We start from the raw sequence: 27,099 nt of genomic DNA on the forward strand, positions 1-27,099 counted from the left end.
GGAGGAAGGCCACGAAGGACAGGGTAGCCCTGAGAAAGCGGTCTGGCTGAGGCGCCACCAGGGCAGCCGGGCAACCGCAGAGACGCTGCCGTGGGCTGAGCGGCGGTCCTCAGAGACGTGTGGGGGTCCTGATCCCCAGGACCTGTGGGAAAGGGTCTTCCCCATGAAAGGAAGTGAAGCATCTGAGGTGGGGGAGCCTCTGGGTGGGCCTGGAGTGCAGGTGCCGCAGAGGAGACGCAGACACACACGGAGATGGGCAGTGGCTGGAGCGATGGGGCCCTGGGCCCGGGAGACAGCAGCCCCAGGAGGTAGAGGACGAGCCCCCGCGGACACCGCCAGGCTCGGGGCGCGGTGACAGGAGCCCGGCATGATGTGGGGAGCACTCGGATGGGCCTCATACACTCCACCCCCCCCCGTCCTCCCCACCGCAGGGAGCGCCCTCCTGACACCCTGAACCACAGCCCCACCCAACCCCCTTCTGCCTGGAGCGGCCTCTGGGCTCTGCTGTGACCTGGCAGTTCTGTGTGTCCATGTATCCAGACCCTAGCCCAGAACGGCCCCCAGCAGCCCCGTCCCCAACGCCCCAAACCGCAGGGTCTGTCCACTGTGCCCGTGTCCAGCCGCGGTGAAGACCGGGCGGCCATGGGAGCCGGGCAGGTGGACCTTCAAACACGGGTCCAGACACAGCCGTGCTCCGCCCACATCAAGGCCAAACCAGGCGAGAGAGGCCGTGGCCGAGGCTGCCCCGGGGTTCGGGGGGAGCTGGCAGCGGGGGAGGCCGTTGCTACTCCGTTTCCTGGTCTGGGCGCTGGTCACCCAAGTGTACTCAGCGTGTGGAAATTTACCAGGAAACATTTGCCATAGGTACACTTTTCTGTGAGTACACTCCACGTAAACAAAAGTTAGTTTAAACAATCAGAGAGAGGGACTCGTTCTGAAAGCCCTCCAGGCTTTCAGGGCTGAGGGCTCGCTCTGGGTGTCCTGATGCCCGCCTCTACCTCGTGGGACTGAAGGAGGAAGTGTGTCTGTCCGTTCACCTTCATCTGTGTGTCCCCCGGCATACAGTAGGTGCCAGTAAACGCCTGCTGAGAGCTGCTACAGGGCCAAGGGCACGCTGTTCCGAGTCACCCCCTGCGGGCCCCGGCCACGGGTCCCAGCTCCCTGGGTGGTCCAGGAGCCCCCGTGGGACGCACCCTCCCCTGTGCCTGACCCCACCTGGCACCCACAGGGTGGCCCCCGCTGACCCACAGCCCCCAACCTCCCGGGGCGCCGACGAGGACCTTCAGAGTCGGATGCAGCACAGAATCGAAGACCAGAGCCCCCGGCCCCGGAGCCCTCTCTGCACCCACACTTCTGTCTCTGCTCCTTGGTCACGGGGTGGCTTCTTTTCTAAGAAGCAGTAAAGGAGGAGACGGACGGCCTACCCTCCCGAGCGCCAGGGTCTATGGGGTAGACGTCTCCCTCTCGCGAAACCTGAGCCCGGCCGCAGGCTGGCCGGCCGGCAGCTGAGTCAGGCTCCATCCTCGCCGCGGCCGCGCAGGTGGACGCCGCCCCTCGGGCCTGCAGGGGGGCCAGCCCACACTGCCCTAGGGTAGGAGGCTGCCCCCTGGCCCAGGCGGCTCTCAGGAGGGCTCCACACCACCTGTGTGTTCACTTACGGCCTTGCTCATCCCAGAGATAGCTTTGGGCTCCACGTAAAGGTTGACACCAGCCAGCTGGGAAACAGAGTGAACGGCAGTCAGAACCCAGGAGGGAAGTTCCTGGAGGAAGAGCTGGGGTCCTAAATCAAGCTGCCACTTCCCGGGCTCCCTCCGAAGACGGCCCCCCAGAGTGGCAGGCTCCTCGCTCGAATGCCTTTCTTAACCACATCCTCGCAGTAAATCAGAGGTGACCACGGGGCACCTTCTAAGCATGAATCAGGTCAGAGCAGCCCCCGGGCAGGGCCGGGGGAGGGTGGAGGGCTGGCTGGCCTGCCAAGGGTCTGATTTATCCTGCTGAGAAGCTCGAGGCTGGTTCTGGGCATACTTAAAGTTCAGTCGTGGACCCAGCAGGTCTGGGGTGGGGTCTGAGCCCCCGCACCCAGACAGGTCCCCAGGGGACGGAGACTGCTGGTCCCCGTGTGAAGCAAAGGCTTCAGGATGTCCAAGGGCCTAAAGGGCGTAAATCACCCTTACGCAACCCTCCTATTTTTTCAACCACTTTCTTGTTAAGTGTTGAGCAAACTGGCTCATGGAGACGTCCAGCTGCTGCCCGGCCTAGACAAGGAGGCTGGCGTAGGGGCCCGCCCCCTCCAGCCCTGCCCCCCAACACCGTGGGGCTGTGAGGCATGGTGGGCTGGCTGCAGGCAGGCGCTGTGATGCTGTGAGTCCCACGAGGGGCAGCCCAGGCCCTCGGCCTCCTCCCTCAGCCCCCTGAGCAGCAGCGTGGCCCTGGGGGATCCCAGGGACCGCCGGCACCTCCATCTCCAGCCTTCAGAGCCAACAGCGCAGGGAGAGCCGCCTCTCCTCTCCACGCAGAGCTGGTGAGGGGTAGGAACTGGGGGTGTTACAGCAGGAGGGCGGAGGGCGCCAGGGATCACACCCCTGCGGGGTCCACTCTGCCGCAAGTGGTGAGGTGAGGGACAGCCCCTCTGCTGTGGGGGTACAGCCAAGCGGGCTGGGGGCCCCGCAGGATTTCAGGAGGCCCCCAGACCCGCCCTTCTTGAGCCGCGCCACCTGCTGCCCCCAGAGCTCCAGCTGTCCTCAGCACCGACCCCACGCCCTCACCCCCAGCAGGGACCCGGCCCGCCACGCAGTGCCTCTGCACCCCACGCCAGTCTGGACCGTGAGGCTGACACTTTCTGACCAGTGGAGGCAGGGCAGGTGGGGGAGGGGGCGGCAACCTGGGCTTCGGGTTTCTGCAGTGGAGACTGGCGTAGTGTCCGCTGGCTGGCGGGGGCACGTGGTCGGTGAGGGGCTCGTTCTGGCCAGGCACATAGCCACGGGGGCGCTGGTGGTGGCCCTGGATCCCAGCCCTGGATTGCAGCCCCACGGGGGAGGCAGCACCTCTCAGGACCTGGCCCCTCTCTCAGCTCAGCCTCGCTCATGCCCCTTCCCCCTCCCCTATGTCCCCTCGTCCCCCCCACCCAGCCCACAATCCACCGGCTCCAGGGACCCGGAACCAGCGGCCCAGCAGGAAACCAGGCCAAAGAGCAGAGGACTTCTCCAGAGCCTCTCAGCAAGTGAGCAAAGATAGAATTCGAGGCGGGAGTGTCCTGATTCCAACCGCACTGAACAGAGGAGCCCCACGCTGCAGACAGAACTGGGGGGAGCGGTCGACTGTCCCACTCTTCCAGACCAAAGTGTGCACGCCAAAGAAGGCTGCGGGTGGGGGGCCAGGAGGGGCGGGGGCTGAGCCGGCAGGGGCCGGTGGGCTGGAGGAGGCTGGGGCTCGCGCAGCAAGTCCCCGCGTCTGTCTTCCCCTCATTTGTGGCGGAGAGCTGTCGAGGCGACACCACTGACCAGGGCGGCCGGACACTACTAAGTGGATACAATAAACTGGAGCAAATAGAAGCACGTTGAGTGATCTCCGTGGGTACCGTGAGTCAGACGGGACCTGTGCCCCCCACTGCGCCCCTGAGAACGGCACCCGCCGCGTCATTCATGGTCACTGATCCCAGGGACAGAAGCAGAGTCCCGGGTGCAGGCGCAGAGGGGACGCGCTCAACCCACGACCACTGCGGGGGGAGCGGCGGCCTACGACGGCCCCTAAGGCGCGGGGCACGGCCAGGAGCTGGGCGGGAGGGGCCCAGGTCACCACCCCCGCGCAGCGCTGGGCGGGCGCCGAGCTGGGAGTGCGGAGTCGGCCCCAGGTGGCTGGGGGCCGGCGGCCTGTCCCCACTCCCTCCGGCTTTTGTACCGGACAATAGTCCTCCCAGCCTGCCAGTCGGTGTCCACCACAAAAGCAGGGGATTCGCTTACAGCCCTTTCTGGCTCGGTGCTCACAGCCCGGACACTCGATCCACCTCCTTCCCGTCCCCAACACCGCCGGGCGCGGGCGTGAGCTGGGGGAGGGGACCAGGACAAGTCCTGACCGTGAGCGCCACACACACCACGCACGGCGCCCCCTGCAGGTGGAGGCCCGCCCCGCGGGGGCGCGAGTGTCTGTGTCTGTCAGTCTGTCTGTGTGTCTGCGTGTGACTCTGCGTGTGACTCTGCATGTGTGTCTCTGTGTGTGTGAGAAGGGAGGTGCCATGTGGACCCCTTGGCCCCACCACTCCCCACCCCTCCGGGATGCCACATGCCCTGGCTCCAAGCCTGGGACCACACAGACCCCTGACCCAGACGCCCCAGGGCCGCCTGCCCCTCCAGCGCCCCCAGAGGCCTAGGGGGAGGGGAGAGGGCGGTGGGCCTCCCAGAGCCCGCCCTCTGGTCTCGTCCCCACAAGCCCCGTCTCTGCCAGGCGCCTGGCTCAGCTTCCCTCCCAGGACCCCGGAGGCCACGTCCCGGGCACCGCGCTGGGCACCGCCTCCTCCAGACGGCCGGAGGACAGGAGCAGCAAGCGGGCCTGGTGGCGGGCAGTGCTGAGATTGGCCCTGCCTGCCGGACAGGCGCACCAGGCTTCCCGGTACTCGGCAGCCAGGTGTGCGAGGGGCCCCTGCCTGGCCGGAAGCTGCCTGAGGAGGCCGGACTTTTTTTAACGGGACCTGAGAAGGAAAAGGCAGAAAGCCCTTCTCTGGAAGGCCCGCCTCGGGGTGGGGGGCGACGGGGGAGGCGATGAAGAGAACCCGAGGGTGCGTCCCCCTCCCCCAGGCCGGCTGGACTCCTCCGGCCCCTGCCCGTCCAAATCTCCCGTCCACCAGCGGCCAGGGCTCCCCGCCCCAGCACCTTCCCAGGCAGCCGTCCGCCCACTGCCCCAGGCAGCTGCTCTCCCAGAGACACGGCACATCCCCCCAGCAGGGCCACGGCGGGCAGGTGGCGAGGGGGAACCCCTGACTCTCCCCAAGGCGGGAAGGAAACAGGCTCCCAAGGACTGCTCGGCCTGGGGGTTTCAGGTGCCCGGCGTCTGCCCACCCCAGAGCCAGACCCCCGGACCCTGCGAGGCGGGATCGCAGCAGTGGGAGGCAGGCAGCCCCCGCGCGGCGCGGGGCCTGCTCTCCCCCGTAAGGTGGGCCGGTGCCCAGGGAGGTCCGCAGGCCCCGAGAACGGCCCGGTGTTTTCCCAAAGAAACTTCTGGACTTCCTGGGAGTGTGCAGAATGGGAAGCGTGGGCATTCCCCCTATGCAGCGCACCCGAGAGGGAGGGCAGAAAGGAACAGGTGAGAGACGGGACCGGAGGCAGGAGACGGGACCGGCAGCAGGAAGCGGGACCGAGGGCCTCTACCCAGGGGCTCCGGTCACGGGGCGGCAGCCCCGCCCCAGCCACCAGCTGCCTGGCGCCCGCTGGCACGGCTCGGGGGTCACGAGGCCAGCCCCCAGCTCTCCTCTGCACCATGTCCTCCTGCGGCTTCCAGGACAACTCTCCGCTCTCTGCCCAGGTTTGGCCTCTGGGGTGTTGTTCCCCTCGGAGACCTGTTCTCCCAGTCCGCGGGTGAGGCGAGGCTGGAGCTGGTGTCAGCCGCTGGGAGCCACCCCCCTTATCAGGGGACTAGTGAGCACACAGGGGCCCCCGCCGCTAGGAGAGCCCCGAGCCCGTGAGTCCATTTCAGTTGGGCTCAAAAGCCTTGTCTTTTCCAGCTTGGGGGCAGAGGGTGGGAATGTCTCCCGTCGCTGTCTCCTGCAACTTCCCAAGGGGTCCGAGCCCAGTTGGGCGCCCAGAGCCCTGCTCCTGGGGACCGTCAGGGTCCTCAGAGACCCCCAGGTCTGTCCTGGGGCAGGAAAGCCTGCCCCTCGGCCCGCCCCAGTGCTGCACTCAGGACCCGCGCATTCCACGGAACGCGGCTTCTTCTCAGAAGCTGGACCCTGCAGGCTGCAGTCACCTGGAATCCCGGCCCTTCCTCCTGGAACGTCCCCGGGTGCCCAGCTCCTCCAGGGACCACGGGAGACCGGTCATTTCCTCCATCCCCCAGCGCCTGCCTGCCAGGAGCCCAGGAGCAAAGCAGGCTCCGGGAAGGCCCTGCGCTGAGGTCCCAGGCGGGGGCTTGATGCTCGTGGGGTTGGGGGGTTGGGGACGGGGTTGGAGCACGGGCAGCGCCTCGGGCCCCAGAGCCCAGACCCCAGAGCTCCCCCCGTCACAGGCGGGTCTGCCGTCCTTCCTGGGCTCCGCAAGCCATTGGCGGTTGAGGCTTGAGAAAAACAAGACCCGCCGTCAACGTTGCACAGCAGACATGACACGGGTGGCCCCGGCTTGGCCCCTCCACCCAGGGGCGCCTCCCACCAGCCCTCCCGCCTGGGTGCCGGGCACAGGGCCGTCCTCGAATGAGCCACAGTCGGAAGCTGTGCGGGGCTGAGCCGCAGGCCGTGAGCAGAGGGGCTGAGACAGGGCGCAGGCCAGGCAGGGCCTCCGCTCTGGGCACCAGGCACCGCGCCCGCCTGGCCCAGCGCCTGCCTGGCCCAGCCTGCGGCACGATCCGCACAGAAGTGCTGCTGCAGGGGAGCCGGCGGGCAGAGGGCCCTCGGGGCGGGGCGGCACCCCCAGCCGGCCTTTCTTCTCCTCCGCCAGCGCCCCACCCACCACTCCAGACATTTCCTCTTTGTTCCCCCCGGGGCTGCCTCCCGCCTCTCCTTTGAACTGCGGCGTGGGCTCCCCGACACGACATGTCCGCCCTCCTCCCGACTCCCGGCCTGCCCCCAGTGGCCCCTGGGGTCTCCCAGCCGTTGCTCCCACCCACTCCCCACAAGTCTCCGCATCCCCACCTGCCAGGAGAAAGCTAAAGCCCACCCAGGGCCCAGGGGCTCCTCGCAGCCCCCTGCGCCTACTCTCTGCCCTCTCAGCCTCCACCAGGCACACACACGCACCCCACACCTCTCCACCACCCCCTGGTAACCCCACACTTCCTCCTCCAGGAGGACCTCCTTGACGAACACTTCTTGGCCCCGGCCACCCTAATAACAACACTGCTAACAGCAGGCTCTCCCCAGGGGCCAGGCACTGTGCCAGACCCTTTAGGAACATTGCCTCAGTGAATCCAGACGACGTCCTCGTGAGGCAGGCCTGAGCTCGGTTCACAGGTAGGAAACGGGCCCAGGTCACCAGCTCAGATGCCTCCAGCCCTGCTCTGCTGTGACCCTGCCTCCGACCGTCCCCCGGGAAGTGATGGATGATGCGGACTGCCCATCATCTCCCTTCCGTCAGGGTCAGGGGTCATCACAGCAGCCTTCCAGCGAGTGGGGCCCAAGGAGGCAGGAAGGTAGGTGCCCGGTAAAGTCGTGAGCGCCTGACATGTCCGGAGCAGCTGTCTTGCCTCCTGTCCGTGTCCGGGGTGGGGAGGGGGTGTGAGGGAGAGCCCGGAGCCTCGGCGGGAGGGAAACTGCCCCCCAGGCCGTGAGGGAAGGAGGGGAGGTGGCCTCGAGGCGCTGGCCTCGGTCAGGACTCGGCTGCCCCGGGCTCGGGGTGCAGTCAGCTGTGAACTGGGGGTACGGGGGGAGTGGGCAGGAGTCTCGCTAACACGGGGAGAAGGCGGGAGGTCCGATCAGGACCCCTGGATGCACAGGGAGCGGCCGGCAAGAAGGTGCCCTCGAAGACCCTAGAAGGAGCCAGAGCCTGAGCCGCAGGGGCGCCAAGGAGCCCCGGGTTCGGGAGGACAGCCCACCGCTGCCCACTCTGGGGCGGGGGCCCCAGCCACGGCGGCAGAGGTGGTGGAAACGCGGGCTGAGGGGTCCGATCTTCTCCAAGCAGCGCTGCTCCCCTCCTGCTTCCTGACCAAAGTAGGGACTCGTACCACCCGGATTCCCCAAGCCAGGGACAGCCCTGGGCACTGCCCACAGCTGTGTGTCTGCCGCTCGCTGAGAGGACCCCACCTTCGGTCGCCCCACCAAGGCCACGCAGCTGGGGTGACGGCTCTGCTGGCCTCAGGCCCCGCAGGGCCTCCCCTCTCCTCCACCGAGGCCGTCCACCTCACCCCACCACTGTCCTGGGTGCTGCTCTTCCGGAGAGGAAAGCAGCAGGAGGACGAGGGGCCGCCGGGCCTGGCCCCTCCGCTTGGGGCTCGGGGACTCCCCTCTGTCCAGGCGGGGTCCCTATCATGAAGCCCCAAGATCGGGGCCAAGTGGGAACGAGCCAGGGGAGCCCCCAGCCCTGCCCGCCTGGGAGCGCTCTCCCCCACCCTCGCCCCGCAGCCCAGCAGCCCGGGACTGGCAACCGCGGCGGCCGCGCAGCGACGCAGGTGCCGGGGAAGCGCGCGGTACTCACAGGTAGGCGGTCAGGGGGTCCAGGCCCGCCGGCACCGTGGAGAGCCCCCGCTCGGAGCAGTCCGCCCACAGCAGGATGCCGGCCTCGCGGCAGCGGCAGGGAGCCGGACAAGCGGGCCGCGGGCGGGGCGGGGGGGCGCCCGGGGCGGCTGGCGAGGGGGCGTCCGGCGGGGCGCAGAGCGCCGCGGCGCAGAGCCACAGCGGCAGGAGCCGGAGTGCGCGGGGCATTTCGGCTGCCCGCGGCGGACGCACCTGGCGGGAGTGCCGGCTCTGCGCGGCGCTGGCGGGGCGCGAGGTCGGACAGACGCAGGCTTCGCGTCTTTGCTCCCGGCTTCGCGGGCTGGGCTTGGCAAAGGAGGGCGAGGCCGCGGAGGAGGAGTCAGGGAAAGCTCGCCTGCCTGCTCCCCTTCCTCCCAAAGTGGCAGGAGTTTCATCCAGGAAAGGAAAAAGCGAACAGCCTGGAGCGCAGACCTGCGGGCGTTTGGGTGCAGGACCTCCTGCCTGGGGGACCGCCTGGGGGCGGGGGGTGGGGGATGGAACAGCCCCTCCCCGGGACACCTCGAGCGTTTCCACAGCCCCTCCAGCCCCGTTCCCACCGCACGGAGCTGGGACCCGGGAGGGACGGGCTTGTTCAAGCTCATTCCTGGGCCAGGGTAGGGCCCCCACCCCCTCTGCAGTCCCAGACATGGAGCTCCAGCCGCCCTCCGCACCCCGGGGAGGGCATGGAGGGGTGCGGTGGGTGGTCCTCAGAGCCCAGCAGTGAGGGGTCGGAGCCTGCAAGGCAGCCACTGGGGCTACGACAAGCGGTCTTCAGTGAAGCCCTAGGTTGCCACCGAAAGGGTGATGTCCAACCGCCCAGTGGCTGTGAGGCTGGGAGCTCTCGACCTGCTTCCTGCCTGACAGAGCGGGGCATGGGGCCAGGCTGGCGACCCCCTGGTCGTCAGAGCCAACCTGAGCGTTGGTGGGTCAGCACCCCCAGGCCCCAGAGGCCAGTCCAGCAGCTGTGGCTCGACCAATCCGGCCGGCCAGGCCAGGCCCAAGGCCCGAGGGACAGAGCGGGCGGCTGAAGCCAGGTCACCTGTGGGGGCCGGACCCGGCTGGCGGAGGTAACTCCGGCCCCTCCTGCTTTCTGGTCTCCCGCCGCCCCCGAGTGTACAGCAGCAGCCTGAGGCCTCGGGGCGGCCAGGGGTCCTTCCTCCAGGACCGCTGCACCCCAGGGCCGGTCACCACCCCTCCCGTTCTCGCTAGTGCCCTCCCCGCCAGGCCCGGGGGCGGCACAGCTGGGCCAGGAAGGGGGAGACCTGACCTGCAGCGTGGCGGTGGGCACGGCCCTGTAGACAAGCCCCTGGGAAGGCCTGGGTGGTCGGCGTTTCGGCTCCGGCCACGGGAGCCCTGTGGCCCCTGGGCAGTGGGGGCTCAGAGTGAGTCTCTAGCCTCTGGAGGGTCGTGTGGGCCAGTCCCACTCCAGATAAACGCACGTGTGAAGAGCGTGTGACCCAGCCCGGGGCCCCGGAGCTGCACCCCATCCTGGGGAGGCCCCTGCCTCTGCTCCCGCCCCACAGGCCTTCACCGGGAGCTGGGTGCCGCCCCTCCCCGCCTCGGGGTCTGCCCCCACTGAGGCTCCTGCTCTGCTCTGCCCTGCCCGGCGTCTCTGTATCCCCCAGGGCCTCCCCCAGGAGCCGTTCAGGGCCTTGCAGTCGACGCAGGACCCCCCAGCCGGCCCCGGTGAGGCCGTGAGCAGTGGTGTCACCGCGGTGGGCACCTGTGCCCTCCTTCCTGGTTCTCCTGCCCAGGTTCCCTCCTGGTGGAGGGCAGGGGCACACGAAACCCAGCCGCTGTGGCCGGGGAGCAGCCACCCTCCAGCGCCTGCCCTGGGCAGGGTCACGGTGGGAGGCAAGGCCAGGCCGAAAGCACCCCCATCTCCCAGTCTCCACGGACAGAACACACTCAGCCTCAGGCTTGACCGCACCCTTTATTGCCCTTCACAGCACGGGGCTGGCGTGCAGGCCGCCCTCCCGGGGAAGCCGGGGCGCAGTGGGCTAGCCGGGCCAGCACCGCCTCCCACACAGCAGGGACTGGGTGACTCACGGCAGCCCTTCTGAGAGCGCGCTGTCGAGGCAGCTGTAGAGGTGGACGTACTGCTCCTGGGGGCGGGCGGGGGGCCGCGGTGAGGACTCCCCCATGGAGAGCGGGGGGCCCCAGATGGCCCGGGGCGGACCCCTCCCGCACCCCCCATCCCGAGGCTGAGCCCCGGGGCCACTCACCAGCGTTGGGGTCATGAGGCCGCAGGCCTGCGACTGCTGCAAGGCCACAGTGAAGACGTCCACGGCGCCCTCGGTCCCTGCCTGCTGGAGCAGCTGCTCCAGGGCCAGGAAGGCGCCCAGCTGGGCCGCACCCTTGCTGCAACTGACCTCAAGTTGGAGGGGCAACTGGGGCCTGGGCCGGGGTACCGGGGAGGGACGCCCAGGCGGAGGGGCACGGGTTCCCAGAGGGTGTCGGCACAGAGCGAGGGGGCTGTGTCCTCTGGCCCTCGCCCCGAGCCGGGAGGCCGTGCGTGCTCCGCCCGCTCCCCGGGGCCCCGTCCAGCGGCACCTGCAGTGACTGAGCAGCGTGCCTGGCTGCTCCGTGTCCCGGGAGCAGCACCGGCCCACGGCGGCCAGGAAGGGCAGCAGGGTCTCGGTGGGGAGCGCCTGGCCCGGCTCCCAGCACGGGAACTGCAGCCGCTGCACCGGCCTCTCCTTCCCGCTCGCCTTCTGGGCAGAGACGTTGGCACCGCTGCCGGGGGGGGGGGGGGGTCCGGGCGGCTCTACGGAGCGCCCCACCCTCCACCCCGCAGCCCAGCTTACATGGGTGACGTGAAGGAAGGTGCAGGGCCAGCCGGCAGCACTGCCGTCCGCCACCCAGCGCACGGTCACCGCATCCGTGGTAACAGGCTGCGTCTCCGTGGGCCAGAACTCCTGTGGCGGACCCATCTGGGCTGCTCGGCCAGTCGGCCCAGCCCCGCCGTGGCCCGCTCCGTGCCCCACTCCAGCCCCCGGCGGCCCACCCTCTGCCCTGCCCCTCACCTCCTCCTGGGGGTCCGGTGGGCACAAGGAGGCCAGCACGCAGGCCCCGTGCTCCCACACCAGCTCCCAGAGTTCAGCTGGCCCTGCGGGGCCGGTCAGCACCACGTGGTCGCGGCCAGAGGGCCCGCCCTGCAGGGCACAGCGTGTCCCCACTGTCTCAGCTCTAGGACCCCCAACCCCGGCCCTGCCCACACGGTCCGAGGGCACCCGCTTACAGGGAAGAGCCAGGCTTCAAGCATCTCCCCAGCCGGGCCGCTCTCCACCGAAGGGGACCACTCGTGACAACGGCCATCTGTGGAGTGGGGGCAGGGGTGAGACCGCCAGAGGCTCATGCCCCGTGCCTGGTCCACCCGAGGCCAAGCACCCGCCGGCAGGCACTGGAGGCCATACCATTCCGCTCACCGTGGGGAGGGGGTGTCCCAGAGCCGGCCTCTTCCTTCAGAGTCTGGAGCAGGAGCTGGGGGGCAGGGGGCGCCGTGAGGCAGGCAGGGTGCAGAAGCCCTGTCTCGAGGGGACCCCACACCGCCCTGCCCAGCCCCCAGCCACCTGGTGCTCCCCCAGGAAGCCCGCGTTGCCATTGGCGGCCCGTTCTGCGCACACCCGGGCAAAGTTCCTCACGGGGATGGGCTGCGGCCTGCGGGGGGCACCGGCCGCGTGGGGGGTGCCTGGGGCTGCCGAGTGCCCGCTGTGGGTCTCTGCAGCCCTGTGTGGACGGGGTCAGCGGCCGGGTGGGGGAGGGAGGGGAACCCTGCCCCCCTCCTCCCCCCATTGCCCCGCCTCCATCTTCCCCCTCCCCCTCCCCCCCCAGGCCCCGGGGCGCCCATACCCAGCAGCGGGGGTGCCTGGGGCTGCCGAGTGCCCGCTGTGGGTCTCTGCAGCCCTGTGTGGACGGGGTCAGCGGCCGGGTCAGGGAGGGAGGGGAACCCTGCCCCCCCTCCTCCCCCCATTCCCCCGCCTCCATCTTCCCCCTCCCCCTCCCCCCCCAGGCCCCGGGGCGCACGTACCCAGCGGCGGGGGTGCTGTGGGGCCCGTCCAGGACCCTGCTCAGGAGGCAGCTGTGCAGAAAGATGTACTGGCTCTGGGGGGGGACAGGGGGGCGGGGGGCTGGCTGAGGGGCTGTGGCCCAGCAGAGGGCTTCCAGACTTCCAGACCCGACCAGCCCTGTGGCCGGGCCGCGGCAGGGGAGGATCTCCGGGAGTCCTCCGTGGGGCCAAGTGTGAGAGCTGGTGGGGGCCACCCACCCCTGTGGACCCCCGCCCAAAGGGAAACAAGCCCCCTTAGGAGGGTGGGTGTCCTAGTCCCTCCCCCGGGGCCCTTCCCTGCCCCCTGGAATCCTGTGGCCAGGCCACGGGCCCCACCTCCTCGGAGGGCCCCCGCCCGCGCCCCTGCCCGCCTGCGCGCCCAGCTGTGCCCCCCGCCCGTCCCTCCGCCCGCGCCCCTGCCCGCACGCGCCCCCGCCCCCGCACGCGCGCCCACCGGGGTCTGAATCATGAGCGGCCGGTGTAGGCGCAGCACGTGCACCGCGTGGAACACGTCCACCGCCTGCTCCTCCTCCAGCTGCCGCAGCAGCCGCCACAGGGCCACAAAGGTGCCTGAGCGGCCCACGCCAGCGCTGCGGGGACAGAGGGCCGGCTGTGAGGGGCCCCCCGTGCACCCAGCTCACAGCCTGCCTCACCTGCAGGGCGGGCCCTGGAGGACGGAGGGCCCAGGGCAGGGGCAGAGGGTCCGGGTGAGGGGGCTCCCGTGCCCCCAGCCCGCCGTCTGCCTCACCTGCAGTGCACCAGGAGGGGCCCTGCGCCCACGGTGGCCCTCGCCTGCTCCCGGACCAGCTCCACGAAGGCCAGCAGGGAGCTGGGGGCCTCGGGGACGCTGTGGTCCGGCCAGGTGGTGAACTGCAGCTGCTTCACCCTCCGCAGCCGCTGCTGGGCAGCCTGGGGGCGGGGCGGGGGTCCTCGCTCAGCCCTTGTCCTGCCACCAGACCCACCGGGGTTGCTGCCTTGGCTCCTCCAGCCTCCAGCGAGTCTGCCTGCTGGGGGTGCCCAGGAAGGGGGGCACCGCTGCCCCAGGAGGTCACGGCCCAGGAAGCAGATAGGGCTCGGGGTCCTGAGCCAAGCACAGCACAGGCGGAGACGTCCTTTCTCTCCCGGCCTCGGATGACCCTGAGTCTCCGCTCTGCCACCCGGCCCTTCTGTAACCACCAGCCCCCCGGGCATGCAGGAGGCCAGAGACCCAGGAGTGAGTTGACCCTCCCACAGGCATGCCCCCCGCTCCCCTCGCGGGCACGCACGTGATGCAGCTGGAATTCCCGAGTGGTCCACTCGTCCTGGGGCTGCTCGGCCAGCAGGCGGATGGTGACCGGCCCGTGGGTGACTGGGCGGGAGTCGGCTGGCCAGTAGTGCTCACACAGCACCTGGGGCCGGAGAGCAGCGTGGGGACGCGGGTCAGGGCGGGGCGGGCCCGGCCACCCCGGCTCGATCGGCATCCCTCCCGCCCTCCATCTCGGCTGCCCTCCTCCTCCAGAAGCCACTCCATCCCGGACGGGCCCCAGCACCCTCAGGTGGCCCCAGGGCTTCCAGGCAGCGGCCGGGCTCCTGGGCCAACTGCAAGCCTTACTCAAGGTCACCTGGCCGCGCCACGCCGCTCCACGGAAGGGCTCAGAGGTGCTGTCCCAGGGCCCCGTGTGGAGCAGGACACAGGTGTGTCCAAAGCAAAGACGCAGACTGCCCTGTCTCCGCCACCCCCGGCCCTGGGCCCGGAGCAGCAGGGGGCCACTGCAGTAACATCAGGGGCAGCACAGGCGAGTCCAGCTGGGAGCCTGGGTGCCTGGTCCCCGCCCCTGCCCGCCTCCCAGACCCGCAGTCAGGCCTGCGGGCAGAGCCTGCCACCTGGTGGCCGCCCGGGGCTGCGGCGTGCTCACCCGCCCGTTCTCCATGCCCACGGTCAGCATGACGATGACGCGGACCTGCTGCTCCCACACCAGCCGCCAGAAGTCCGCCAGGGTCTTCTTGAGAGGCCCCTGGGTGGCGATGAACTCCTGCGGGTGGGTGTAGCCCTGGGGCGGGGGACAGGAAGACGTGAACGGGGCCCCCGGCACGCGACTGAGCATCTATGTGGGATCTCGTGAGTGAGGACTGCGTGTGCATGCCGGCACGTGTGCACACACGTGAACACATGCACGCCAGGAACCCAAACAGGAGGCTGGCTCGGAGACAGCCCTGCCTGGAAGGGACGATGACGAGACCAGAAGGGCCCCAAGTAGCCGCCCAGGCCCCCTGCCCACACCACCTGCGTCCCCCCGGGGCCCACTGCCCGCCCAGCGCCCCCGCCCCGCCCAGCGGTCGCTCCACCCCAGCCGCCCCCACCTGACACCCCGCCCAGCTCTGTCCACAGGCCCCCACCCCGGCTCTTCTCCGGGTCTTTCCAATGACATCCACCCCTCTCTGCCAAGAGCCCAGGTATCTCTCCTCTAGGAAACCTTTCTGGACGTCTAGTCCTGGGTGGACTAAACGTTTCTTCTGAGCACCATTTCTCACACACACACACACACACACACACACACACACACACACACACACACTCACACCTGCTCCTTTGAAGGGAGGAGTCCAAGCAGCCCCGCCCCGCCCCCTGCAGGCCCAGCGCGGAACACACAGACACACGAGCTGGCAGTCTTCATGGATGGCCAGGGCAGGACAGCCCTGCAAACGCAGGGGACGCCACAGCGAGCCTGAGGGCAGGCCTACCGGGATGAAGCTGGCATTGATGTAGTCGGAGTGGGGCTTCCCGTCCAGCAGGGCCAGCCTGACCCGGGAGTGGTCGTCTGCGGAGGGTACGGCGTGTGTTAGGAGTGGACACAGGCAGGCCCCTCCGGGCCAGCCGCAGCCCCGCCCGCCAGCCGCCGCGCTCACAGGGCAACACGTGAGGGTAGCGGTTCTTCGCGCTGTTGGCAGGGTGCTCAGCCTCCAGCCGCGGCTGCTCCTTGCCCACCTCCTTCAGCTCCTGCAGAGATTGGGGCCGGGACAGACCCACGTCGCCCCCCACACCAGACGGGGGTCCCCCAGAGCCTGGGCCAGGCAGATGCCTCACCTCAAACTCCTGAAAAAAGGCCTGGTAGGCGTGGGCACTCTTGGCCTCAAAGCTTTGCTGGAAGCTGTGCACGGGGATGGGCCGGTGGGTCCGCCTGGGTGGGGGCAGGCAGAGGGCCTGGTGTGCGGAGTCCTGCCCTGGTGCCAGTGGGCGTGGGTGCACAGCCCTGGGCTCCAGCCAGGGATGCAGGGGGGGGGGTGGCCAGGGGGGGTGGACAGGACGACACGCAGAGGTGGGCAGGAGTCTTGGAGGGCCAGGCCCTGGGCCCTGAGGACGCTCTGGGTGTCTGCTCAGCGTGAGGCCAATGTCAGGAGGCAGAGGAGGGGCCCGAGGGTAGATTATGGCCCAAGCCCCAGAGGAAGGAGAAGAAAGCGACCCAGCCTGAAGCCGTCAGGCAGTTGGTCAGGGCCCAGGTGACGATGGGGTTGGCCGGGGCGGGGGGAGTCGAGGTTGAGGCCGCCTGCCCATTCCAGCACGGGCGGGTGCTCACCGCAGGTTGTAAGCTGTCAGCTCCTGGGAGCGCAGGCTCTTCTCTGCCCTGCAGGGGTGATGGGGTGGTGGGAGGCCATCCCAGGCCCCCCAGTGGCGGGTGGCCCTCCCCTCACTCACCTCTGCCCCTTCACTCGCCTCCAGCACAGCAGGCCCAGCAAGACACCCAGGGCGAGCACGCCGGCCACGATGCCCGCTGCCACGGGGAGGGGCACCGCCCAGGAAGGGCTGGTCCGGGGCTCTGCAGATGGCGGGTGGGGGTGAGCTGGGGACCTGGAGCTGACCTGCGGCCCTCGGGGGAGGGCACAGAGACAGACCCCCTCGGAAGGGAGCACCAGACGCCGGATAGACGCTGTGGAGGCTGGGGGGTGGGGGGGCACCCCGAATGGGAACCGAGCATAGTCCCCCCAGCTCCGAGTGAGGGGCCCCCCTCCCCCCAGCCCCTGACCACAGGGTGGCCCCGCCCACCCCGAACCCCCTCAGGAGAGGAGGGTGGGGGAGGTCGCCTCACAGCCCTGGGCTGCAAAGCATTTGAAACAGTGGCTGAGTTCAGATTTGCTACAAGTGTGAAATGCAGGCAGGATTGCAGAGCTTTACTGATAAAAAAAAAAAAAAATGCAAACTATCTCATTATTTCAAAAATTAATCACGTTGATAGATTTTCAGTATCGCAGTTTAAAGAAAATGTTGCCGAGATTAATTTGTTTGTTTTCCTCTTTTTCACACAGCTTCTAGGCAGGCTGAGTCCCCAGTGTCTCTCACTCACGGCTCCCTCACATCTCTACTGCTTCAGCGCTGCCCCATGATCTCGCGGGGCGGAGGCAGGAGGGGAGACCGTTTCCTCCACGTCTGTCCACCCACCACCCCCCAGCATGCCCAACCCGCCCGGGCCACCTTCCTCCCGGCCCGGGGTCTCCCAGCACTGCCACGTGGGACGGGACCCCGCCAGTGGCTGGGGCAAGGCTCAGCAGCAGCCCCCCACCCAGGACCCACTGGGAGCCCCGCCGGGCGCCTGCCTACCTGAAAAGGCTGAGACGGCGATGAGGGTGTCAGGGCTGTGCCTGGAAAAGGCCACGACACTGAACCTGGGGCAGAGGAGCAGGACCTCCTGTGGTGGGGGGCCAGGCAGAGGGGCCGCGCCCCTCCCAAGAGGCTGAGTCCCAGGCAGCAGGAGCCCCCAACCTGCGGAGCCTTCCAATCCCGTCACCTGAACCTGCAGAGCGCCCACTGCCTCCCGCAGCGAAGCGAAAAGGAGCCCACCCCTGCCCCCCCGGAAGGAGCCAGGGACCGGGGCGCTCTGGGCATGCCCTGCCTGCCAGGAAGCCCCGCGCCTCCCCTGAGTCAGCGCAGGTTGGCATGAGGCGTGAACGGCCCCAGCGAAACCCGGAGTCCCCCCCGCCTCAGCTGCGGCCCTCACCGATACCGGGAGCCCGGCCTGAGCCGCCCGTTACATATGTCGCGGGTCCGGCCACAGTCGTCCGTGCCCACGGGCACCGGCCAGGATGTGGGCACGGCCCAGGGCCCGGGGTAGAAGGGGTTGGAGAGCAATACAGCCAGGTAGGCGTCGTGGCCGCCGTAGTAGTGGTCGTACCACGTGCGGTTGACGGCTTCGCGGGGAGGCCGGGCCACTGGGAGAGGAGCAGACGGTGGTGGGACCCGCGGTGCCGGATGTGCCAGTTTGATGCTCCAGAATGCCCCACCCCCTTCCTGTGCTGGGACACCCCCCGACCCCGACATCCATTCTGCCCATGTCCGAGCCCGGCCCCTCACCACCCCTGCCAGGCGGTGGCCAGGCCCCACCGCGCGGCCAGGACTCACGCGACAGGTTGGTGGTGGCGATGACCCCATACCACTGGATCTGCCCGTCCTCCTCGCCGAACATGCCCGGGGCAATCAGCACGCCCATCCCCGTCTCGGGCTCCAGCTGGGGGGCTGCGGCCAGCTGCGGGGGGTGCCAGGCTGGGAGCGGAGGGGGAGTGAGGTGCTGAGAGCAGAGCCGCCCTTGAGGGAGGGCAGTGCCCGGGCTGGGCCGGGTGCACGGGCATGAGCCCCGTGGAGCAGTGGCGTCGGGGGCAGGGCTGAGGCGGGGGCTGGGGGGCGGGCCCGGGGGAGGGGGCCAGAGGCGCCTACCCTCGGGCGTGGTGGTGCACACCAGGCTGACCTCCCGGCTCCACAGGCCGTTCCTGCCCAGCACCGAGAGGCTGAGGCGGTAGGACGCGGCGGGCGCCAGGCGCGCCAGGAGGAGGGCGCCCCCGGAGGTGTTGGCTCGGAAGACAAGCTGGGCGGCCCCTGCCGCCGCCAGCTGCTCCGCCACCACCAGACAAGTCTCCACGTCCCCTGCGGGCACCGTCCAGACCAGGGCCAGGCGCGTGGCCTCGGGCTGGCACTGCACGTCCTCCACCGGGTCAGGCTCTGTGGGTTTTGGAGTTTCGTATGGAGTGGGGGTCAGTGCGCAAGCGCAGAGGCTCAGAGGCACTGGGCACTTTTACCCCAGGAAGGAACAGCAGCCGCAGGGAGAAACGAGCGCTCCTCCAGACGTCCCCCCCCGCCCCCCACCCATCTGGAGAGCGAGGGGCGGCCCAGGGCGGGAGGGCAGGACTCCCACTGCCCGAGAAGGGGCGGGGCGGGGCGGCTTAGCGCTCAGGGTGCCCCGGCCCCCAGCAGACGCCAGCGTACCCACGGGCAGCAGCACAGGGTGCGTGGAGGCCTGGAGGGGCCCCGCCCGGCACCGCACGGTCAAGGAGAGGTTACGTCCAGGCGTGAGGTCCCTCAGGACCAGGCGGGCTTGGCCCAGGGCCAGGGGCTGCTCCCGGGACAGGAGCCCGGCCCCCGCGAGCTGCGCCTGGCAGGCTCCGTGCCCCAGGGGGCGGCTGGCCCAGGCCAGGCTGACCACGGCGCTGCCCGCCTGCATGGACACCAGCAGCTCCGCAGGCACCACTGGGGCTGCGGGGGGAGAGCAGGCAACGTCTGACCCCACGCGGGGCCCTCCGCCGAGGGGCTGGGGGCGGGGCGCCCCGAGGGAGGGGCTTTGGGCGGCCCCGCCCATCGCCCCGCCCCTCCCCGTCCCCACGCCCACTCACAGGTCCAGCCGGCGGCACTGGCCGCCACTGCACGGAGGGGCCCGGCCTGCGTGACCACCTCCACCTCGTACTCAGTGCCCGGAGTCAGAGCCGAGAAGCTGGCGCCGTCCACCTGGGCCCCCACGGGGCTGGAGTGCACCGGGACGCCCGCCTGGTACAGGGTCACCCGGTAGCCGTCCCGGCCCCCCGGCGCGTGGACCCAGGACGCCCAGAGCTGGGTGGCGCCTTCACTGGTCACGTTCACCAGGGCAGGGGCGAGGGGGCCTGCAGGGAGAGTGGGGTGGGGGGTGGAGAAAGGAGGTATAGGACCTGAACTGTGTCCCCCCAAATTCACGTTCACCTCCTGACCCTCAGGGCCTCAGAACGTGGCTGTGTTCGGAGATGCAGCCTCGAAAGAGGGGATTAAGGCCAAAAGAAGTCACTGGGGGATCCTGGCCCAGAGGGGACTAGGGCACCCAGGGGCTCCCAGCCGGCAAGGGGTACCCTGGTGCCCCAGGGCCGGGGAGCAGCTGTCATCAACCCAGCGGCCTGCCCACTGACCATGGGGCTCAGGGGCCAGCCCCGGGGACACCCAGCAAGAGTGGTCAGCGGGGCGGGCAGGGCACTCACGCGTCCAGCCCGTGGCGTTGGCGCTGCTGCTCTGGTCGGGGCCCCGCAGCGTGGCCAGCCACACCAGGAACTCGGTGCCCGGAGCCAGCCGGGCCCAGGAGAAGGTCTGTGCCTCGGGGCCCAGGGTCTCCTGGCTCTCCAGAGCCGGAGGCTGCAGGCAGTAGAGCCGCAGGAGGAAGCCGTCCCTGCCCCCCGCGGGGGGGCTCCAGACGGCCCTCAGGACAGGGGTCCGGGCAGCCAGGCCCAGGCTCAGGTTGGCAGGCGGCGCAGGGACTGCAGAATGAGCAAGAGGCGGATTCGAGCCCCCCGCCCGGCCCCCAGCCGCACCCTCAGGCTGGTCTCCAACACAGTCAGCCCTGGACTCAACCGCCCCCTTGCTTCCCAGGAAAACGTCTTGGCTAGCTCAGGCCCTGCCCCATGCCTGCTCCCTTCCCCGCTTCCCAGGCCTCAGCTCCGAGGGTGACTCTGTTCTGCCTGCCCCGCCCCCAGCGCCAGCCCCCACCCCCCCAGGCTCACACCAGGACCGGGTCTCCCTGCGAGCTCCTTCCCTCTCTCTCTTCCCCACCTCCGGGCCTGGGGACACACTCCCCCTCACTAAGGCCCCTCTCTGACCACCTTACTCAGACCCTTGTGCTCCTTGGCCCACTCCCTTCCTCGGGAAAAGCCCCCTTGACCCCCTAAGGTGACCCTTCTATGAACCCTGAAAGATTAGCCAGAACTACAGAACATTCCTCATAGTCCTCGATCTTAACCTGTGAAGACACAGACTCACGCGGTTTGAACACACTGTGCATCCACACTCACCCTATGATATAACCACCAACATAAACCACTTTAATAGACACATCGACCATCTGTTTACTTGTCTGTCTGCCTTTCTACACTATCTTCTTCATAATTTTTAGCTTTGGCATGTAACCCCATACCTAAACATGGAAGGCATTCTTTAAATATTTGTTGGAAGGATGAATGGATGGTTGGAAGGATGGATGGATGGATGGGTGGATGGATGGATGGTTGGAAAGATGGATGGATGGATGGAAGGATGGATGGATGGTTGGAAGGATGGATGGATGGTTGGAAGGATGGATGGATGGTTGGAAGGATGGATGGATGGTTGGAAGGATGGATGGATGGTTGGAAGGATGGATGGATGGTTGGAAGGAAGGGTGGATGGTTGGATGGGTGGACGACTGACCCAATGGTACGAGGTGGGGAATGCTTGCAAACAGGTTCATGAAATGCCCTACTCTGAATAGACACATGGCCTGAGTCAGGCACACAGAGGGAGGCATGTGAAGGATGGTGGTACCCACCCCACTGCCCAGGGCTGACCTCCCAGAGGCTGCAGCCGGGAACTCACGTGTGCAGGCGCGAGCCCTTTGGATGCTGGTACTAAGGTTTCCCACCCGAGTCCACACAGACACGGCATAGCAGGAGCCGGGCACAAGACCCCGCAGTGTCAGGCTGGCGTTGTCCGGGCCCAAGTCGACAAGCCCGCCCGGCAAGCCCTGGCCGCCCTCCTGGTGCCAGCTGACCCTGTAGCCTTCCCGCAGCCCCGGTGCCGGGGCCCAGCCAACGGTCAAGGTGGAGGGGCTGTCCCTGCTGGCGACCTCCAGCGGCTGTGGCATGGGGGGCCCTGGCAGAGGAGAGGGCGGTGAGGGGGCGCGTGTGGTGTGTGGGCCTGTGACAGCCCCTCTCCACCCGCGGCAAAGCCCCAGCCCCAGGGCCAGGGGACGCGGTGGCCCGCACTCACCTGCGTGGCCTGTGGGGCTTGCGGTGGCAGCGCCCAGAGCAGAGACAGCGTCCACCTGGGAGCCGGCCCCAGGCCCGTGGAGCGTGACCTGGGTGGCACCAGGTGGCCCTGAGACGTTTCTGAGGCAGGGGGCCCCCTCGGAGTAGGGCAGGGTCCGGCTCCCAGGCTCCTTGCTGGCCTCCAGCCCATCCAGGGGCAGCTCGGTACCGCTGCCCTGCGGGTGCTGGGCTGCAGCATCTGGAGGGGTGTGGGCCCTGGAGGGTGAGGGCCCACCCCTCTCAAGGTAGGCGCCCCTGGGCAGGACCCCAACCCATTCGCCACTGGCCCAGACTCACCACCCAGCCAGGCAGCGGCCTGGGCCCGGGCCTCGTAGGGCCCCGCCAGAACTCTCAGCTCCAGAGCATAGTGTCCGGATGGCAGGGGCCCTGGGAACGTGACGTTGAGGGCCCCGGGGCCCAAACTTAGGGTCTTTTCCACGGGCCCGCTCAGCCTGAGCAGGTAGCCCTCCCAGGCCCCGGGGCCCGCCTTCCAGCTGGCCCCAAGCCCTGGGGTCTGGGGAGTGAGCCGCAGGTCCAGGGCCGTGGAGGGACCTGCGGGGGAGGGAGACACATGCAGAAAGTCCTTGCAGCCGGCCAGCTCCTCCCTGTGCACCCTGGACAGGCCACCTGCTGGGTGAGTCCTGGGACCCAGCCAAGGACTCGGAAACACAAGAGCACTCCCAGGGCCAGGCCTGGCACGTCCCCGCAGCACGGCCGCCGCGGTCCCCTTCGAGGGGCAGAGGCCGAAGCACAGAGACGGCAAGCACTCTGTCTGGAGACCCACAGCCAGGCAGTGGCAGCAGCGGGTTCAGACCCGGCCGCCTGGTTCCTCCACCTTCCCCAGAGCGAGAAGGCACGTCCTTGAGCGGAGGGGCATTGGGTCCCGGGGCTCAGCCCAGCCCGAACACTCCTGAGCCTCGGGACTGGTCCCTGTCTCTGAACCTTGGTCTCCCCATCGTCACGGGGGACAGCACAACGTACGGGGGTTACACGACGTGCCACACAGAAGTGCCTGGCATGGGGCCAGCACACGGCAATTGTCATCACTGTCACCTTTGGGGTGGGGGCTTTCACCACCGGCCAGCAGGCGGGCACTCTTGGGCCTCGCCCCTTCCCTGCAGGACTCTGGACGCTCCCCGCATGGCCGGATCAGCCTGCTTGGCTGAGGGACCTCTGCAGTGGCCAGCAAACCCCCAGCACTCACGGGTCCACTCGGTGGCACTGGGCCCCGCTGCCCAATGGGGGCCGGCGACAGCGCTGAGTGTCAGCGTGTAGGAGGTTCCAGGAGAGAGGCACGGGAAGGTGTGGCTGGAGACACCTCTTGTGACGCCCGCCGTCAGGTTGGAGCCACTGAGGAGGTCTGTGAGCAGGAGGTGCAGCCAGGCGGCCCCCCCAGCGCTGTCCCAGGAGGCCCGCAGGGCCCTGGTGCCCAGGGCACGCAGCACCAGCTGCCCTGGAGGTCCAGGAGCTAAAGGAGGGCAGGCAGGACAGAGCAGACTGGAGAAGGGGCCCGGCCAGGGACCCGGCACCAACCCCGCAGGAGCCAGGAGCCCCGTCACACTGGCGCGGGGCTCTGGACCACCCCTACCCCCAGCCGGCTGTCACGCGGGGCCTTGCCAGGCACGGGCCCTACCTGTCCACTGGCGGGCACTGGTCTTCGCTTGGAGGTGGGCGGCCCAGGTGGTAACCTCCAAGACGTACTCACTGCCTGGTAGGAGGTGGCTAAAATTGTAGGTCAGGGTGCCGGCAGGCGTGGAGACATTGTGAACCACTGTCTGGGACTCCAGGTGGCAGAGGACAAGCTGGTAGCCATCCTGCCCCCCAGGAGCAGAGCCCCATGAGGCCCGCAGGCTGGACGGGCTCTCAGAGCCGTGGAGCTGCAGGTCCTGGACAGTGGACGGGGCTGCGGCGAGGCAGAGAGGGGCGCTAGGCTCAGGACCGGGCAGCATCTCTGCTTCTAGCACCCCTCGACAGGTCACTGTACCAGCGTGGTCCCCAGAGACCTCACCAACTCTCCAGAGCCACCATCCGGCTTGGCCCCGCCCCGTCCACAGACCCCGCCCGCAGGCTCCCCGCCCCTGCCTGCAGACCACACCTCTGCCCACAGGCCACGCCCCGGCCCACAGGCCACGCCCCGGCCCACAGACCACACCCCGGCCCACAGACCACACCCCGGCCCACAGGCCACGCCCCGGCCCACAGGCCACGCCCCCGCCCGCAGACCACACCTCTGCCCACAGGCCACGCCCCGGCCCTCAGGCCACGCCCCAGCCCGCAGACCACACCTCTGCCCACAGGCCACGCCCCGGCCCGCAGACCACGCCCCGGCCCACAGGCCACGCCCCCCACGCAGGCCGCGCACCTGTGAGCACAGTGAGGCTGAGGCTGGCGTTCTGCCCGCAGGGGCGCACGGCTGTCACCTCCAGCTGGTAGCGACTTCCTGGCACCAGGTCCCGGAACTCGAAGCTGGACGTGTTGGTGTGGGCCTGGAGCAGCTGCCGTTCAGGGGAGCCGCGGGGGTTCAGCCGGCTGAGGCGGAGGGTGCGGCCGGGCCCGCCCGGCCCAGGGGCGGCCCAGCTCAGCGTGAGGCTGGCGGACCTGCCCCGGCTGCTGACCGTCACCCTCAGGGGCGGTCCTGGGGAGCAGGGGTCGTCAGGGCGCCCAGGGCGCTGTGCCCTAAAGGAGGCGGGGCAGGAAGGGCCAGGGCAGAGGCGGCCCGGGGGAGAGACAGCCCTGTCCGCCCCTCCTCCACCACCTACCTCCACTGGCCCCTACGGGACCCTCTTCCGGGGGCTGGCACTCATCTTCCTGAGGAAGGGGGTAGGAGGGTGGGGGAGAGGGGCAGAGAAAAGGCGTCCACTCGTCCGCTCCCACTCCAGGCATGGCCTAAGGGCAGCAGGCAGGACACGAGGCACGGAGGCCCCAACCAGGCCAGCTGCCCTGTGTCCTGTGGGACTGGAGAGGAGCTGCTTCTGCCCCACTGTGCGGAGATCAGCTGGGGCCCTCAGCGCAGCCGGAGGCCTGCACACCACAGAGAGCAGGACCCCCTGCCCCCGCCGGCCATGGCCCCGGGGCCCGCCTCACCTTGGCCAAGAAGCCTGGGAGCCAGAGGAGCGCCGCGAACAGGGCTGGGGGCCTCATCCTAGGGCGTCTGCAGGCAGAGCTAGGGGGCAGCGGGAGGGGCTGTTCTGCATCCCCCGCTCAGCTCCTGGCTCCCTGGGGAGCTTGGCTGCCTTTCCACCCCAGACCCTGTTCCCAGCAGGGCTCCGGGAGGGGGGAGGGGAGTCGCGACCCCTGGCTGCAGACACACTTGCCTCCCGCTCTGGCTCTACCTGCACGTTCCTCAGCAGCTGGCTTTCCAGGCAGGAAGAGACTCAGACCTGGAGAAGCAACGCCCCGGGGTGGGCAGAGACAGCTGACTCTCGACGCCTTGCCCTGGGGAGAGGAGGACAGGGCATCCGTGTTCCTACCGGGAGGGTCCTGGTGACATCGTGGTGCCGGGAGCTGGGTGCTGGGTGGACAGACAGCTGTGAGTGTGTCCCCTTCTGGACACAGAGGAGCACGTTCTAAAGGACTTTGTTGCAGGGGTGGTGGACCCAGGACAGCCCTCCTGCTTCTCGTCCTTGCACCCCCGGTGAGGAAGCGATGTCCCCCGAGGGAAGAGCGAGCCCCTGCCCCAGGGTGAACCTGGGCCTCCAGCCTCGGCTCCTGACCCCTGACGCCGTGGACGTGTGCTTGCTACCCCTGCCTGCTCCATCTAGACCCTCCCCACACACCCCACACCCCCCCGCCACCCCCTTGTGGACGTAGGTGCTGCTGAGGCCTAGGGGTTCCTGCAGTCTGCAGCCAAGGACTCACCTGGAAGCACTCCCTGGAGCCCCCAGCCCAAGGCGGCTGACATGGGGAAAGGTGGGGAGGGAGATGGAGGAAAGGATAGGGCCCTGGTCCCCGAGCTGGAAGTCGGGAGGGGGACGCGTAGCACACAGGCAGGTACAGAGACACTGGGCAAGGAGCTGGCTTCTGCGGACCCTTCTCTCGCCCCACTCGGCCAGCCCCAAACCTCAGAGCCGCCCACCAGCCTCTGGAAACTCAGCACTGCAGCCCCATCAGATTTTCCAGGCTGCTTGCACGTGTGTGTGAGTGTGTGTGTGTGTGTGCATGTGTGTACACATGCATTCTTTCAAAAGAGGAGGTGGGGGAACAACCAGGGAAACTGATGTGAAAGGGGGGAGGTCCCAGTCTGGCCACAAGGGGGAAACACTCCACCCTCCCTGCCGCCCTCACCTGGGGCACCGTGCTTAGCTGGACCGGCAGAGCCTGGAGCAGTGGGATGGAAACAGCCTAATTCAGAATCTAAGTAGAAAAGGTACACAGGACTGGGTTTTAGGTAAGGGGTGGGGTCTCAGACTGTGCCCAATAGTCCCCACAAAAGGGGGCCTGTTGGGGACAGCACAGACCCTACGTCTAGTCCTATGGATGGGGCCTGGGGGAGGTAAGGGCACACCTGTCAGCCCCCAGCCAGCCGGGGGGCGGGGGGCAGCCTTGGCCAGGACGGGGGTGGAGGGAGTGGGAACGCTCGAGAAGGTAAGGAAGACTCAGACGTAGGAAGCAGCCTCCCAGCCCAGCGTCTCTGTTCAGCAGAAAGTACCCCAAGGGCTCTGTCTTCTCCCGGCAGCCACTCCCACAGACAAACCCACATCCTCCACCTGGAGCCCCAGGGGTCCTCCTGGAGCCTGACTTACTGTTCCTTCTGGGGAGAGCAGGCCGGCGCAGAGGCAGGTGGTGGGCAGTCTGGGCGTGCTGGCTCCCTGGCTCCCGAGTGCCAACAGTAGTTTCCCCTGCTGCAGCCCGGCGTCCGTCTTCCGGGCCCTCCCCCCCATGCCCATCGTGGCAGCCTGGCCTTGAACACCCCCACGCCCCAGAAGATAGTCTGCAGGAGGAGAAGGGCCGGAGGCTCCGGATGGCCCAGCCTCCCACACCCCGGGACCTCTCCAGCTCTCTGTATCTCTGTCTCCCCCACACGGCCAGGGACACGAAGCCCGCTGGGCTGGCCCGGGATCTGGGGGTGTGTGGGGGACCTGGGATGAGGGCTTCTCCTCTGAGAGGAGCAAAGAGGACAAGGCGGGCTGGAGCAGAAGGGCCCCACAGTGGGCCAGTCTTGAGACTGTGCCTTGGGGGCTCTGTCAGGGCATGGCCTTTGACCCCAGGGCAGGCAGGTGCTGCAGGAAAAGGGCTTGTATTGGGAATTCCCAATACTCCTGCCCCTCTGAGGGGCTCCTGACGCTGGGACTCCCAGCCCTGGATCTGGGGAGCGGCTGGAGGAAGGGAGTGGGGCTCTGCTAAGATGCAGGTCACGGCTCCCAGCGCCGCGGGATCTGCCCTCTGACCGATGCGGGAGGGGCGCTCCTTGGCCCCTAGGGAGAGGGCTCCTGAGAAGCAGGGAGGAGCAGGGACCCCCGTCTCAGCAGGGCTCAGCGGGGTCCTCCTGGTCTCCTGCGCCCCCCACCCAGCTCTGACGTACATTGGCAGGTGGAGTGAGCAACTTGAGAGCCATGGGGGTCCACGCTGGGGCGGGGGGAGGCTCAGTCCCTCCACGGCCTCCAGGCCTTCGTCTGCACCCCACAGCCCGGATGGGGCAGCATCCACCCCG

The 27,099-nt window shown here is 68.8% G+C and overlaps 2 protein-coding genes across 2 annotated transcripts in view; both read right to left on the minus strand.

Moving 5' to 3' along the window:
- LGR6 (leucine rich repeat containing G protein-coupled receptor 6) overlaps window positions 1-8,554 on the minus strand; it is a 75,936-nt gene extending 67,382 nt beyond the window's left edge. Inside the window, exon 1 of the mRNA XM_065937188.1 lies at window positions 8,328-8,554. Within this exon, the coding sequence (XP_065793260.1) occupies window positions 8,328-8,554 (227 nt within the window). The remainder of the gene's footprint in view (window positions 1-8,327) is intronic.
- Window positions 8,555-10,410: 1,856 nt separating this feature from the next.
- LOC136169432 (receptor-type tyrosine-protein phosphatase V-like) lies at window positions 10,411-24,590 on the minus strand. Its single transcript, XM_065937189.1, has 33 exons — window positions 24,534-24,590; window positions 24,209-24,335; window positions 23,812-24,084; window positions 23,083-23,352; window positions 22,654-22,917; window positions 21,747-22,001; window positions 21,412-21,648; window positions 21,019-21,294; window positions 19,656-19,928; window positions 19,047-19,310; window positions 18,643-18,909; window positions 18,097-18,378; window positions 17,785-17,925; window positions 17,384-17,594; window positions 16,987-17,051; window positions 16,087-16,207; window positions 15,968-16,015; window positions 15,478-15,571; window positions 15,300-15,390; window positions 15,135-15,211; window positions 14,309-14,443; window positions 13,679-13,801; window positions 13,162-13,322; window positions 12,868-13,003; window positions 12,392-12,469; window positions 11,938-12,018; window positions 11,794-11,848; window positions 11,607-11,683; window positions 11,392-11,520; window positions 11,173-11,298; window positions 10,919-11,079; window positions 10,591-10,726; window positions 10,411-10,470 (listed from the first exon to the last, which is right to left on the minus strand). The coding sequence occupies exons 1-33, from the start codon at window positions 24,588-24,590 to the stop codon at window positions 10,411-10,413; spliced, it is 5,151 nt and encodes a 1,716-aa protein (XP_065793261.1).
- Window positions 24,591-27,099: the final 2,509 nt, after the last annotated feature.

This window comes from Muntiacus reevesi, chromosome 5, assembly GCF_963930625.1.
Source record: "Muntiacus reevesi chromosome 5, mMunRee1.1, whole genome shotgun sequence".
Lineage (NCBI taxonomy): Eukaryota > Metazoa > Chordata > Mammalia > Artiodactyla > Cervidae > Muntiacus > Muntiacus reevesi.